Genomic DNA, 16,767 nt, shown 5'->3' on the forward strand with positions numbered 1-16,767 from the left:
AAAGCTGTCTTCATAGAAGAACACTATGAATATCTTTGTGACTAATACAATAAATTAGTTGATTTTCCTGGAGGGGAAAAAGACACCTACTTTTTTTTTGCTATAAAAGATCAACTGGATCAGCTTAATGAAGTACTGCTATTTATTCTTGCAGACAGTGCTTTAAAATAGTATTTGGCTTTATGATTTGCTTTAATGACACAAATGTTTCATCGTCAAACATTTTTTTTATGTCAAAAGGCACTGATATATTTCAAATTTGGGATTAACTGGAATTTACCAATACTTTTTCAGTTTAATTTCATTAGCAACACCCAGGCTTTATTACAGTCATAGAATCAATAATCAGAATTTAAATAGAACCTTTCTTTCAACATGAGGAAGGGTCAAAGATCTCAAATACCACATCATGCCCTGATCTCAAGAAAAGATCTTAGGAACATATGAGAAACAAAGTAATTTGCATTTATCAGTCCAGTTCTCTGGGAATCCAGAGAACAAAGCTAGAACCAAAGCATTATCTACACATAGAGGGAACATGGATTACTGGTGAACCTTCTCAGAAGTGATTCAAAGACATCTTTCCCAAGAACAATCATTAAATAGAATTGTGAGATGGATCAAACTCAAAACATTCTGATTACCAGACAACTACTCCTCCCATTGATCAACCGTTGCCTGAATTTAAGAATTGTCCCAATTTTGAGGAATTTTTTGTTACCTTATTTCTTCATTAATTTCTTCATTAATATTTTAGGTTTAGTGCATGAGGATGAAGTCATGCTGTAAGGACAGTTCATATTGATCTTCTGTGACCATTGTTGTGGTTTATACTGGAAATTAAAGAAGGAAAATGATAAACTTTCTTTTGGTTTAATGTTGACAATTTTAAAAGACTGCTTTATATACTTTGACATAGTACCATACTTAACGTCACCTGCTTCAGTTTGGTTCAACTTCAATCATGCCTTTTGCTCAGGTAATATTCCCAATAATGATAGGGAAAACAAATGGGTGCTAGTGATGTGGTTCGTCAGATGCTAATGAAAAGCAGCTCACAAGCTAATTTCATATGGAACCCTGCAGACACATTCAGTTACCGTCAGATAAATGGGCAACGGTGCTTGTCTGAAAAAGGCATTACATTATAAATCACTTTTACTTGGTTTAAATAAGGGAGATAACTCTACTATTTCATTTTATTGGTAAGCTGCAATAGATGTAGGATGTATACAGTATAAAAAGGTTAGATGGGAGAAGTTGAAGGATTTTCAAAGAACACAGCCTTTGTCTTTTCTAAATTATTCTCTACTGCATCTAGTGTCTCTTTTGCTGATGGAACAGTGAGATGCGTTATCTGTTGTATGACATCAAAACAAATTTACACTCTACACACCAACATCCCAGCCAAGTGGCTCGGTGACGAAAGATGCTCGGAGAGGAAATGATATATGCTGCTGAGACACGACGGGTTGCAGGGAGAGAAGAAATGCAGAGTTAGTGTGAGGAAATGGGATGTAGAAAGGATGTAACATAGAGAGGGGAAAGGAAGTAGAGTATTGGAGTTGGATTGAAAGTTCCGCATTTAGTTGAAGAGAATGACTAAGATTTTAGTCATGTTGGCCCTGATGTTTGCCAGAAAGAGGAAATGAGACTACTCACCTACCTCAGCTTGTTTTCATTTCTGGATGTGTCAAAGAAGGAGATGTGTAGGAAAAACAAAACCGACAAGTTCAGAGAAAGGATCAGAGCCGAGCTTCTCAGGAGACAGGGTTAGGCTGCAGTGTTTGCCTAAAGGATGGTGGATAGAGAAACCTGACGACAGGAGAGGTGGAAAATAAAGCAGTGATGTCAAGGAAAGCCAGCGGATGAGTCAGACGTGTGTGTACATTTTGAGCCGTCTATAAATTGCAGCACAAGGAGATGGTGAAGTGAAGTGGGGGCAGCACAGTAAACCAGGAAGAAATATAATGGACAGCAAATCCTTCATTCTCTATATCACTCTATGATTACTCTTAGGTCTGGCCAAGTAGGAAAACATGGATGGGGAGAACCAACTGGGGTTAACAAATATGAGTTGGGTTTGAGTATGAGTTTAAGAAATTTGAAGACATTTTTAAGTTGTCTCTGTTGTTGCTGTTACTACCATGTTGCACTGTACCACATAAATCTAAAGAAACCTTCTTCGTAATTTATTGCCACATGTACTGCAAATACACACATCCCTACTGACACAGTGCTGCCTTTTAACCATAACTACAAATAATGTTTATAGGTTAACCTTCCACAATAATAAGGGGTTCCCTTGAAAGTGATTAAAAAAATCTCAGCTCCTCAAAGTGTCTTTTTACACATGATTTTTTTTAGTTGTGGTACACTGAGCTCCATCGTTCCCTTTAAATTAGAGTTTAATAGCAGCACTTAAATAAAATGCTTCACTTCTCTTTGCAACTTGAGATTTAAACTGGGTTTGCAGAAAATTGAAAGGTGAAAGTTTGAGGTTATAGAAGGCAAAGAGTTGGACATATAACCAACAATTGCTGCGATGTTGTCCCTAATCCTTAAAGGCATGTAGAGCATGTGAGTACAGATCATAATGGAGTCTATACAAATACAACAATAGTACCTGGCAAAAGTATTCATTTTTATTAAACTATTCCTTATTAGTCCTGTTAAAACCACAAGCATGAAGTAATGTATTAGGTATGTATGTGATAGAATAGCACAGCAAAGTGCTATACAACCACCTATTGTATTACATATTATGTTTTGCCATATGTCTCTACCAGCTTTGCAGATCTAAACATAGGTTTTTGCCAATACTTATATGTCAGAACTGTTTTGGTTTCCCTTTTCTCATTTATGTAGTTTTGAAGTCAGATGTTTAGATTTCTTGCAATACTGTACAGTAGATCTAAGCGGTCTTATGCTGTTGTTTATTGATCAATTGCTTTTCTAAATGTATTAGCCTTAAATGAGTTCTGATTCAGAATTTATGTTGGAGTCTGTGGTTTACTTGGCTAGCCACTTCTCTATGAGAAAAACAAAAAACTCAAGAAAAAACGCATAGGAACAGATCACACAAATGAACACACAATTGCACATACAATGGGACACCATGATAACTGCCTCCAACCAGCTATGTTTTCCTCTTCGGTACACTTCATTGCACATGACGGAGCAATGCACACATAGGGCGCATTAACCTCTCTCTCTTTCTCACACTCATGCACACACCCAAACATTTCTCTTCCTCAGGGAAACGCCAGCTGGGGCATGTAGAGAATTGACTAACCATGGCAACAGCATCAATAGGTGTGGCATCGATGAGTAGTCTTTAAAGCTGTTTGGAAATACGACTTCTTGTCTGGTTTGATGTGTGATCATTTTCATTTTTGGAGTTTGTTTATATAATGTTGGTGTGGATTTCTTTCTATTCTTTTAAGAATGTACATAACAAACATGTTTTGTTTTCGGTTTAGTAAATTTTTACCATATTTCTACAATATAAGCAGTATATGCAAATTGTAAAGGAACAAAGTTTTTTTTCTATTTTCGTATGTTTCTAGGAATTATTTTTAATTATTACTTGTAAACTCTAGGGGTCTGTAATTATTCCCATAAATAGATTGCCAAAATGTGTACCCAACTTTACCATTTTGCCCATTTTTGCAGCCAAAAAGCTGTACCCCATAAAGGCATGCCTTTGAATGTTCTTTGATTGCTTGGCTCCAGTGACAAGCAATCAGAGCAGTTCCTTTAAATGCTGTAGGTTGCAGACAGTGTGGGGCTTTAATTTGTTAATGCTTGACTGGAATGGAAGCATTCCTAAACCATTTTTGCATTGTGGCCTGATGCATTATCCTGCTGAACAACAGCTGGGTGCACTGTTATATAAATGGTTGTGGTTCCACTTTTTGTTCTTCTTCTCTAACAGTGAGCTTTGGAAATACATTTTTATCCTCCTTATAATTGTACAATGTGGCAAAGTAAACTCGGGTAGTTGTCCAGCCTTGTTAGTTCCTTTAGGTTATAAATTTAAATTTTTGCGCAAATTTAGGCTTGTATCTGTTTTCTTGTAGCCTTTTTTTTTTGTTTTAAGATTAACACACATCTCACCTCAATGGTAATATTCTCTTCTTTCCCATTTTGAAGAGTGAGATAATGGAAGAGGGAGAAATGGAGTCATGTGTCACATTGTAGTCATAACTATAAATATGCTTTTCAGAATTCTTTAGCGTGACAGTATGTCAGTGCAGTTAAATATTATATTTTGAGGCTTTTTACACATGTTTACTAGAAGTCCCACACTACTCCATATAGTGAAGGACACCATATGAAGTCAAATTCTATTAATTTGCAAACATAATCTCCAATCATAGCAATTCAATGTGTGTGGCTCCATTGCTGTGTTATTAGCAGTTGTATTAGTATAATCTGATTTAGGACGAACCAAGTATATAATTTCATCCAGAGAAATATTTAATTAAATCTGTCAGTCATCAGTCAGTCAGTCATTTTCTACCGCTTATTCCATAGTGGGTCGCGGGGAAGCTGGTGCCTATCTGCAGCAGTCTATGGGCAAGAGGCAGGGTGCACAGGGTAATGTCTAATCAGCCACTTCATCATATCCGGGGTGTGTTTGATGCTTCTTTAATAACTTTATATGTGTGGAGCAAAATAAAACCCTGTTATCTCGCTCGTTGGCATGTATTTATGTGTGCTCCATCTTGTTCGCGTACAGGCTTTCTCTTGGTGTTTCTGCTTGTTGTGTAATGTTGGTTTAAAACAGGGAGCTGTGTCTGTATGGAGGGTTTGGGGAAATTTATGTTTACTTCTGTCACTGTTGTGTTTGTGTGTTCGACAGAGAGGAGATGTGGCGCCTATAGGCCTGCTTAGCACATAGACCATGGGCTTGGAGCCGAGGGAAATAAGTGCACTCATACTTACTATCCCAACCTCATTAAAGCTTTCTCTGCTTCCGTGTTTTTTGTGCCTCAGCCTGATGAAAAGTTTCTATGAACCTGTTCTATTTATGTTTCTGTTGTATATACCCCCCCACCCCAAAGAAAGCAAAATAAATGAGCCCAAAAAGAAAATAGTTCAATCACCACAGTGTCAACATTACAGATGCCTGCATGATGTTGATAATAAACAAATAAGACTCATACAAAGCAGGCACACAGAGGACATTTAGCCCTTCAGGCAGCTGATCGTTGTCATACATTTTCTACCACGATGACAGCTACACGCATAATACACACACTTAAATTTCACTCTCAGTAATGGTCCTCTCATCAAAGTGTTGATAGATGTTGCTTGGCTGGTGGATCAGTAACAGGGAAAGAGAAAAGGACGAGAGGTAAACCTTTAGTGGGATTTAAAGCCGGAAACAAAATGCAGGTATACAAGTAAATCACAGAAGAAAACTAGATATTAAAACATGAATAATGAATATGGAGAGAGGCTCCTATGTTCCGTTGACCACATGTATTTTTCATAGACTTGGGTTTTATTATTACTGACTTGTAATTAGGATGTGTGAGTTTTACCATTGTTAAAAGTGGAATTGTGCACGAAGATCATAAACATTTCCGCTGCACTGTTTTGAGGGGAGGATGCATTAAACCACCTTTCAGGCCAGAGTCTGCAGGGGTCTGCAACTTCAGTCCTCAAGTGCCACTGTCCTGCAACTTTTGGATGCATCGCTGCTCCAACACACCTGAATCGAATGAACGGTTAATGACCAGGTCTTTGCAAAACTCGCTGACATGTCAAAGGAGTAATTCAGCCTTTTGATTCAGGAGCAGGGATCCATCCAAAAGTTGCAGGACAGTGGCACTCTTCTAAGGTACAAAAGGCATTGAAAATGAGCCCAAATGTGGGTGGTCTCTGAACAGTCTATGAGAGATTCTCTGAAGTATGTCAACAATGTAAAATGCTCCTAATTATTGGTGACGGAGCATGAGATCTCATTGACTGTTTTGAGCAGGCTCAAAGCTTCCTTGGTGAGATTGTGGCAGGAGTATATCTGGGTCTTGGGTACTGAGGACCTTGGTAGCAGCAGTAGTGGATTACCCATGACGTATGTGCACTTGCACATATGTCAACAATAGAACAATAGAAGATGTAAGTTATTCAGGCTGCAGGTCAAATTCAAGGAGAGAAACCATGGCTGCTCCATCCTTATCATGGCTGATAAGGATGGAGGAGGACAAAGTGGAGGAGGTTCTGAAATTGACCAACCAGAGTGGAGGGGGCTTTCCAGAGGCAGCACCTGTGTTTATAGGAAACTTAAATCTGCTAGTTTTATATAGGAACTTTAAAGCTATTGCTACCTAGAGAGGTTGCGCAAAAACAACTTTCAGTCAACTCAATCTCTTGAGGATAATAGTTTCACACCAAGAGTTTAGATGAGAGAAGAGACAGGGAGTTGACAGGAATATTGATTGCCCAGGCTTCCTTGCAAATATCACAGCAATTAAACTTTAGAAGGAGAAGATTTTGAATTGAGGACTCTTTTAGGGCTTATTGAATACATTTAAAAGGCAGACTGGGGCAGAAAAAAGGTGAACGATGGAAGGCTTGACTGTAAATTTGAAGCAGGGGCTTCCTGCAGTCTCAGTGGGGGTTTGGGTGTATGTCATATCCTGTCCACCAGCTGTCAGTCAGTTCAGGTGGTATCAGCTCTGATACTAGGCTGACTGACAGCTCACTGCAGTGCTATGTATATGCATGTTTGTGTGCATATAAAAATACAGTATATCAGCATCAAGCTGCCTCCAGGGTTGGATGCTCTGCGTGAATGTACATGGAGATGCTCATTCCTAATGACAGCAGAAGGTCACTGTTATCACTCTGATTCACTGAGTTTATACAAATGGTCCTCACTCTTTCTCCCCGAAGAAACCAGTTTGTTTCCTGATGTTCTGTGATCAAATGTACTGTCACTTTTATCTGTCTTTTCCAGTCCCAGAAATATCTCAATCATAATGAGTGTTTGTGCACCGGAACGAAGAGGATAAAGTGGTTTTCCTTAAGGTTATATGTCAAGTTTAGTGACATGTTATACGAGGTTGTGAAGACTGGTGTGCATCCGCCAGGTTTTCGACAATTCAAAATGTATTATCAATTTTCTCTTTTCTTGGAGGGTTACATTTTATTTTCCAGCAGTGTTTTCACATGAGATCATGGGAAGCAATGAATGTTTTATAATCTGTCTCCGCTCATCTGACAGACTGCTTCAAACCATGGGGGTGCACTGTAAAAAACAACTCTTTTTACAGAAGCATGAGGAAATCAAAAAGGCATTTAACATTGTAGGATTACAGTTTTATGGTATTAGTAATCTTTTTTTTATTTTAACACAAATGTTTGCTCAGGTGTGACGTCTGTTGCTCTGTCTGTTGTAGCTGCTTAAAATTTTCTCTCAATTTGATTTTCCAGTAGGTGGAATTTTCCAGCATTACCTGGAATCCCAGTGGATGTCTTCCCACATCCACTGGGATTCCAGGTAATGCTGGTCAGGTACTGCTGTCGTATCAGTCAGGTTGAGGTGTTGGCTTTTTAAATGTTCTATGACTGGAAAAAACAACTCAGCTCAATCAGTGGCATAAATATTAACTGACAGTGGTTATCATACTATGATCTTCTCACAGTATAACCTTCTGATAAAATAATAAAATGATATTTGCACAAAACGTTTTGTTTAATGTGATTTAACCAAAGATATTTTTAAAATCAAGGCATACTTTATACAGCTAGCTTTCTTACTCCAGTTTTTTTTAATATGCATACTTTTTCCTTCGTTCTTAAAAAAATCGTTGCTTATTTTGTGGATTCCAGTCAAAAATGCTGTAATACATTTACTGCAGTTGGTGATAACGTCAACATTAAACACATTAAAATTCAAAAGCAGCATTTTTTGATTTATAGAGCTGAATAATTGTAAAAGTGCTTAAATCTCAGATATAATAACATTTTATTGTTTATAAATTACAAAGATTTTATATTACACAACACTGCCGTTACTTATTTCTTATGGGCCGGGGAGCTTTTATGAAAGATGACAGATTAAGGCCACAATAACTGCCAGTCCATATCATTAATTGGAGATGCACCACCGGTAAAAGGTTTTAGACACACTTTCTCATTTGATGGTTTTCTTTATGTTTATGACTATTTACATTGTATGTAGATTCTAACTGAAGGCATCCAAGCTGTAAATGAATACATATTATGTAGCTAACAAAAAATAGTAAAATAACTTTAAATATGTTTTATATTTTAGATTCCTTTAGTAGTTGTTGTCCTTTGTTGTGATGACTGAAATATTAACCTTTGGCCGTCTCTCATTGAACCTCTGGGAAGTTCTTTCAAGACTCTTTGGAAAACCATTTTAGGCGCTAAGAGAGCAAAGCAGTAATCAAAGCTAAGGGTGGCTATTTTGAAGAATCCAAAATTTTAAAAATGTTTACAGTTCTGTCATACTTTTTGTTAACTATATAATCCCATGTGTGTTCATTCATAGTTTTGTTGCCTTTGGTGAGAATCTACAATGTAAATAGTCATGAAAATAAAGAGACCCATTAAGTGAGAAAGTGTCTCTTAAAACGTTTGACCGGTAGTGTATATAACCACATTTTCTGACAGTAGACTGAGTTGATTATAGATAATTACTGTAGATAATTGATTGTCAAAGCAGGTACAAATTGACACAATGTCGAGACCAAGTGTTCCTTGGCAGACAGCTTTTTTTTTGACCCTGAAAAAGAAACAACATGACCAAAAGTGAACATATTAAATGGCAAAACGCCAAAAAGGACAGTACTCCTTCAGGAATCCTCCTGTAATCTCCTGACGTGGGATTTTTGAAAAACCTACCAGCATTCACCTGGCTGAAATTCAAATTGGTAGAGGGAATTAACATAATTTAGGGATAGTTCGTGATTGCTACACTAAAAAAAATCACCAGTTATTTTTTACTCACTCATCTGTGTTATTAAAAGAGTTCATAGTTTAACTATCAAGCCCAGCTTTGAGGTATTCTGGTCCAAGTATACACTTTCACTATCATACTTTACCATATTTACCTCTAAGTGTGAAATAGAAGCTGCTTTAGTTGCATCATTAAAAGCTGAATTCGTTTTGTATCCCACTGCATCTCACCCTGCAAGGAAAAATAAAGAGATCTAATGTTACAGGAAATCCCCTTTAACACATATGATTTACCTCATAACCTTAAGTGCATCTAGGAGAACGGGTGTGAACGTATTACTGTAAACCAGGGCGGAGGTCACAGCATAGGGATTACAGCAATCTGGAAAGGATTGATATTAAACATGGTTGTACACATAAACCTCTGTAATGTGTACGTACCAGTGTGTGTGAGTGTGACTGCAATGGGAGATACGAGAATTCAGGGGTCTGTTTTTTCCAGTAATCCTGGTCTCTATCACCTGGAAAAAGGGGAGACATCTGGATGAAGAGGAGTGAAGAGCTTAGGAGAAGGATAAAGCAAACAAACTTAAAGCAAGTTCTCTGGGAACTGAACCTTTGGCCTTAAAGTCCGTTTAAGGTTGTATGTGTGTTCACAGGAGGTGGGATCAAATGCCCACCCACCTATCCCCACCACCTATCCCCCCCGAACTAACACACACATCAGTCCACACTCCCACTTACTGCCACCACAACTCAGAGTGTTACCGTGACAACGGGCTTAAGGGCTGTCCCCCGGCTGAAGAAGAAAGGCCCAGCATTCTGACACAAGCCTAAAACCGAGCACAGCCGTCTGTTTGGAGTGCATTCCTCTCCTTTGTTTGGTGATGTTCCTGTTGGAATGCATTCCTTCTTTTTCTCTTTGTATACTTGCTTGTAAATGCCAGATGCTTCATTTCTTTGCTGCAGGTTTATATATTTGTCAGCAAACATTTTCCATTTCATTTCTCACTTGTGCTTTCACTCCCAGATCTGCATAGCTTTAGTTATTTTCTTGCCATTTCACTCCTACAGCAAGAATTTAAAAGTAAACTAGTTTGTTTTGCAAAATGCTGTTTGTGTTTTGCAGTGTACATACACAAAGCTTATTTTTCAACTTAATGTCAGCAAACCCGCTCAACAAAGTCTTAAACCACTTCCATTTTCTGTCATATTGTTAAGTGATTTTTTTTTGTTGTGTGTCTCTATCAATACTTTAATATATTTCCACAAACCACACAGTTGAGCGAAAGCGTCGTGGAGTTATAATTTTGTAAATAAAAGATGGAATTTAATTTTGCTGCTGCCACTGTCTTGTCCTTGTTGTTGTCTGACTCTTCCGTTTGCATCCGTATGTGTGAGTGACATTCACACCTGTGTTTCTAAACTGCCAGGGGTGTGACTTTGATTGACAGGTATCATGAATTATACAGATTGGATGAAAAACGACACAAAAACCGCTGATTCACCAAAGGCGCAGAGAGCAGCTCCCAGAGGAAAATCTTAAAGTAACCAATTAGAATCCAGCATAAAGTCACATGGAAGCCAAAGGTTTATGAACATACATTCACACTCATTTGACCAGAACCTTTTATCATTGAAACATATGTATTTAGACCTACACAAATAATAACCCCAAATAAACTCAAAATGGAATGGGATTGCTGAAAAATCAAAAGTCAGATGCATTTTATGAGTCAGCAGATGTGATAGTTACTTTTTGTTTTGTAATTCATGTTTACTGTGTCTATACTTTTTTTTCCTGGCGCCCCCTATAACAAGCAGCCACTGTTGCGCCGGCAGAGAGTATGCAAACTGGACAGAGCTTATAACAAGCTCAGAGCGAGACACACAAAACAAATTCAAAGAACCGCACTTAGACACACACAACATGCCAAGAAGGGTTTGTAATATATTAATTAATATGTGCATATATTTTGAATTTCTCCCCATTATCATTCCTTTCATTTATTTTCCTCTTAGGTGGTTCCTTCTTTATTTTCTTCATGATTTTGAGTGATAGCGATGTCAATTTTCACTCAGAGGGGATGTGTAAAAACCATGAGATGAAGCAGCTTAATTGGCCTGCAGTGAGAACAGTAGGCTAAAGTGAATGTTGGTGTAAATTAGGAGTTGGATTGCCCTATGTTATCTTTAACCCATTTTCGCACATGTATGTTGACCTGCTAAATCTTTTGTCATAGTTTTTGACTCTCTATGCTGTCACCTTTTGTTACCTGGCGGTGTTTTCTCTCATATGCCCTAAAAATACCGGATTTGTCCTTGTAGAACTCACAGATATGCACATATGCAGATGCATCCATTGATGCACACCAAAACACTCTGTCACTGTGCACGCACACACACACACACACACACACACAAAACTCTTTCGCTCTCTTCCCCTCCCTAGGGAAACAAAGTCCGGCATCAGCTGCTAAATTGCCTAAACTCCCTCTCATCTGCTAATGGGCTACCTGTCTTCCTCCATGTCTGCCTCTCTGTCTACATTAATGAGTTTCTGTTGTCTGTCTGTCTGCCTCTCTGTCCTCCTGAATGTCTGATGTCTGGTCTTTATGTGGACTTTATTCATGTTTTTGTAGAGTTCCTGCTGTGCCCCTGCTTCTGTTTTCCTTCTCCCTGTTTTCATGTCTGCTCCTAATTTAACTGTTTTCTGGTGTCTCACCACAATGTTTTTTATTGCCCTTTGGGGCTTTTTTGTTGCTGAATCCATACTTGCATCACATACATATTCTGTCAATTAAATTTGCTCATTTCCGAGTTTGGTACAACTGATCAACAAGGCAAGGAAAAACTAGTGAGTAAGTGAAATGTTGTATGTAATGACAATAAAATATTTGAAGGTGACATAAATTTCAACCATGGAACCACAACTGGTCCTCTTTTTCACAACTGGAAGTAATTCCAAACAGCCAAATTAGTTTTTCATGCAAGCGAAGGAAAATTATAATAGCCCTCTTTCAGCCAGCTGACCAGCAGTGCTCAGTAACAAGCGGGGGAAGGAGCTGCAATGCATTTTTTATGCTCATGGCCAAAAAGAACTGAATGATAGAAAGAAATTATGGTTATGAATCAGTGCCGGTTTTATACATTAGTATTAGTAACTTACCCACGTCGAATGCCAGCAAGTGAAAAAGTGAGTGACAAACATTCTTAGATGTTCAAAGATTCAGTTTGGATGGCATTTCAATCCTGTGTATCAGACCATTCTCTTAGTAGTTAGGTATTTTTGATGAATTGTGGAGACAAATAGTCATAAAAAACACTCAGATGTGACATATAATTTAATTTAGTTGTGTGTTATTTTCTGAATATTTTATATTAAACCCTGTTTCCATTGGTTGTGGTTCCGCTCCTTTGAATTGACTGATTGTGACCTCTGATCAAATCCATTAAACTATAAGTGACCTCCAGAGTTGATATCAGTCAGTCAATTTCTACCGCTTATTCCATAGTGGGTCGCGGGGGAGCTGGAGCCTATCTCCAGCAGTCAATGGGCAAGAGGCGGGGTACAACCCCGACAGGTCACCAGTCCATCGCAGGGCAACACACAAACAACCACACACACTCATTCATACACCTAAGGGCAATTTAGAGTGACCAATTAACCTAACAGGCATGTCTTTGGACTGTGGGAGGAAGCCGGAGTACCTGGTGAGAACCCATGCATGCACGGGGAGAACATGCAAACTCCATGCAGAAAGATCCTCAACCAGGAATCGAACCCAGGACCTTCTTGCTGCAAGGCAACAGTGCTACCAACTGCGCCACCGTGCAGCCCTGAGTTGATATCATCTCGAGAAATATTTTCTATCACTAAACTATGAATGAAATATAGACAATTACTTTAAATCACTGCCTCCCTTTCTACTTATTGCCTTGTTTCCTTTTTGCCATCTAGTAATATATACTTCTGAAAGAGATATTTTACTCACTCATCGCTTCTGGTCCTTCCTTATATATAAGTTCAGATTTTCCTCGGAGATCAGTTGAAAACAGTGGGTTTAATGTGGGTAACCATGAGGTACCGGTGCAAAGAGGATCGGGCAGCGGACGAAGGTGAAGACCTCGATGACCTGTTCTACGGATGCTTGAACTGGCTCTAGGGATGTGGAATAATTGCAATAATTCAGAAATGCAGCATACCCACATCATTACAGAACTAATTTCTACTTACTATATTATAATATTGTAGCATGAACTTTCTTTGACTTTTGACCTTCAAAGGTAAAAGATCCACAACCTCTGCTTGCCCAAAGACCACACAGAATTTAAAAGGTTGCGAAGAAAAGCACTCAGGTATTGGTTTAAATACACTTCGGTAACAGCCAGGCTGTTGCAGAAACAACACAATGTGTTGACAGAGAAGGATATGTACTAAGTTTTTTTCCTGAAGGATTTAGTGTGAGTTTTGTTATTTTAGAATACAGATGGCACTTGTGTCTTTTTTTGTCAAGTCACGTTTTATTGTCGACAGTTTGTTGGTTTCCATCAGTGTTTCTCCTTTAATGTCAGCCTATTTCAGGAAACCTGTCATAAATAGAGCCATGTTGAAAGTTCAATTTCCCTTATAACCCCTCATATAGAAATATATGTACACACACACACACCTTAACTTCACTGTTGAGCATCAGTTCCATTGCAGGCTCCTCTTGGCTTTCCACAGAGATGGGTAAAAAAGCAATAACTGCACACTTGACCCTTCTGCTTTTTATTGGCCTGTTCTCACCTTCACACAGACCTCCTCACACACACACACCTTAAATCTAATCTGGGAGAACTAGCCTCCATGGTGATATTCCTCCATCCCCCCAGAGGATTACAGGAGAGAAGAGGGGAGAGAGAAGAGGAGGAAGTTAATAATTTTGCCTCGCAGCGACCTGAAGATGATAAGATTGCGTGTGTGGCTCTCGTATCACATGCAGACACTTGTGCAGCAAGGCAAAAAATACGCTGTACATAAAGGGGTCATTACAACTTCCCATCTTCACTCATATTGTTTTGTTTTGTTCCTGAAAAGTCTGACAAGAATCTTGCTATAACGTTTTCAAGGATTGGGCATGTGAAGAGGAGCTGTGCCTATCTAAAAAAAACAAATCAAGGCAAATATTAGGAAAAACAAGAGACTAGTCTTAGCGACAAGGTTGTTTACTGTTTATTCTGCTCACCAGTCTCATTCCTCCTCATACTGGCAGATTTCGTTTCACTATTCATTTCTTTGTTGATTTTCAAGCCACTGCAGATTTGTGTCAAGGTTTGTGTGTGTGCAAACATATTTGTGTCTGAGTGCCTTGTGCATTAATTATGTTAAGTTGCTTGTCTGAACTCAATCTTTCCACAGTCATCAGATGCTGTAGTGGCTTCAGGGTCCCATTTAGGGAGTTCCCATTTTTCTTCATGCAAGTAGCGCTAGGGCAGATTAGGTGAACTTTAAGGAATTAAAAAGGATTTATTGCAAATTGAAGATAAGGTAATGAATTATGAATAATATGCATGCAAATGTAAATCTAACCCCAGTAAACCTTTTTGAAATATTCTCAGACAAATTTATATAAATAAGCTGCATTTAGGTCTTTCTTATTGATCAGCAAAGCGTTAACATACAAAGCTTTTGTTCAGCACATAGAAAGCCTTTTCTGTCATGTACACCATCAAGTTGGGTATGTATAATTGAGGCTTATCCTAAGAATGCTTTGACATGTGGATTGGAGAAGCTGCAGCTTAAGCTTCCAACCCTTTCATAAGTGGAAGACCTGCTCTATCTCTTGAGCCTTTAACCGCTTTGGTCGTAAAGAAAACAAAAACACCTAATGAGCTGAACCTTTCCTGTTATTATGAATTCACACTCACATAGCTTGTGTGTGTTTGCAACAGTTTTTCTTTCAAGTTTCAAGTCATTTTTAGAGCATTAATTGGAGATCCACCGATCCGAATTTTGTGGTCGAATTTTAAGCTCTTGTTTTAGCTAATTGCAATTTCTCTTGAAGAACTGTTACAGCTATTACAAAAACAGTCTTCAAACATTTTTTGTCCAGCTTTCCTGCTGTTGACAGTCATTATTTATATTATAAGAAGAGGTCATGCTGTTTGTATGAGAGAGCAGTGGCTGTAAAACAGGGTCTTACAAATTTATTATTATTATAATATTTGTATTCTTTATTAAAATATTAAAACGTTGACATTTTAAACCATCTACAACATCTTACATTAGTGGTTATAAAGTCTGCAGTACCAAAATAGCCATGTATTACCTTAACTCTGAGATTTGCTAAACATTGCCAATATGTTCCATATCAGACAGAAGTTGAAAGTTTTGAAGTTGAAAGGATAAAACACCAACTTTGCTGTATTCATTTCAGTTTCTTGTTTCTGTTGAACATTTTTGTCTCTCTTAAGTTTCTTAATGACTAGACTACAGTCTGGGCGGATCAAGCTGAAAATTGTAACAAGCCATTGTAAGTGGCTAAGATTTACCGAGTGAAAAAAGGTCTCTGCAGTGTGTATGAACAATAAAACAACTAACTTGTCCAAGATATTCTCTTGGGTCTGGGCTTGCTTGTGTACATTGGGATTTTTTCCTGCAGTCCTGTGTTTTTTGTGATTATTTGTATAGCATATCCCTATCACTCTTTTGTATGTAAACATTATTTCTATACTATTTATTCATATATTTATGCATACATGTTTTGCTAATAAATATTCCTCTTTTAACCATTCAGAGAGAGTTGTATAAACATTTAGCCTAGCTTCTTTTATATACCTACATATAAATATTGTCTGTGACCAGTTAAACCTTGAATGATGCCATGTTTTTTATCTCTCATTTATTACAGTTCTCAAAGGAGAAATACCTTTTGGAGTCTCCTCCTGAAAAACTTCGTAAAGAACTGGAAGAAGAGTTGAAACTGAGCTCTGCTGACATCAGGAGCCATGGCTGGTACCATGGACACATACCCAGAGAGGTATGTATGAGTGCTGACGCTCTTCCTTTGCTTGACGATCAGAGAACAAGGAGTAAAGTAAAGCAAAGATGGTAAAACAGCCATGTAAAACTTCTCAGATACAAGTGCTGCATGAATCATACCATTCACAGAAAGAACATACATACCAAGGTGTAAAATGGTTCTCAAAATCTATGAGTTCAGTTCATAGTTTAAAGCCTAAAGTGTTTGGTTTGTTTTTATTTTGTTTTGTCAACACGTCACAGTCTCGTGTGGTCTTTGAAAAATAAATGAATTAATCTTTCTTTATGCTAAAATACATCATTACTACTATATTTGAGACCTTTCTGTGGATGTTCAGCATACAAAGACATGCTCAACCAAAAATATTAGATTTCCTTTAATGTGCTGGACAACTCTTTAGCAATTAATTGTCAACTGTCTAAATAAAATCTGGGATTTACTGTCAGTGGCAATGAATGGTCTTTATGCTGCTGCAGGAGTACCTTAATTATGAATATCCTGCATCATCCAAACTAAAAAACCTTCCAAATGCTTTAGCAAAGCATTGTCACTGAATTTTCACCAAGATTGCATTTGAAAACTACAGGGAGTAGATCCTTCCTACCTGATTCTCTCTTCATTGTGATGGCAATCATGAACTCCTGTCATCTCCATAAATGAGCCAACAGACCCTGCTGCTCCAAACACAGTCCTTGCGCAAGGTCACAGTTTTTCAGTCAGTCAGTCAGTCATTTTCAACCGCTTATTCCATAGTGGGTCACAGGGGAGCTGGTGCCTATCTCCAGCAGTCTATGGGCAAGAGGCG

General features: G+C 38.2%; 1 protein-coding gene across 1 annotated transcript in view; it reads left to right on the forward strand.

Annotated features, from left to right (window-relative positions):
- sh2d3ca (SH2 domain containing 3Ca) overlaps positions 1 to 16,767 on the forward strand; it is a 78,343-nt gene that overhangs the window by 44,914 nt on the left and 16,662 nt on the right. The window contains exon 6 of the mRNA XM_047372341.1: positions 15,831 to 15,959. Within this exon, the coding sequence (XP_047228297.1) occupies positions 15,831 to 15,959 (129 nt within the window). The remainder of the gene's footprint in view (positions 1 to 15,830; positions 15,960 to 16,767) is intronic.

Source organism: Girardinichthys multiradiatus, chromosome 8 (assembly GCF_021462225.1).
Source record: "Girardinichthys multiradiatus isolate DD_20200921_A chromosome 8, DD_fGirMul_XY1, whole genome shotgun sequence".
In the NCBI taxonomy this organism is placed as follows: domain Eukaryota; kingdom Metazoa; phylum Chordata; class Actinopteri; order Cyprinodontiformes; family Goodeidae; genus Girardinichthys; species Girardinichthys multiradiatus.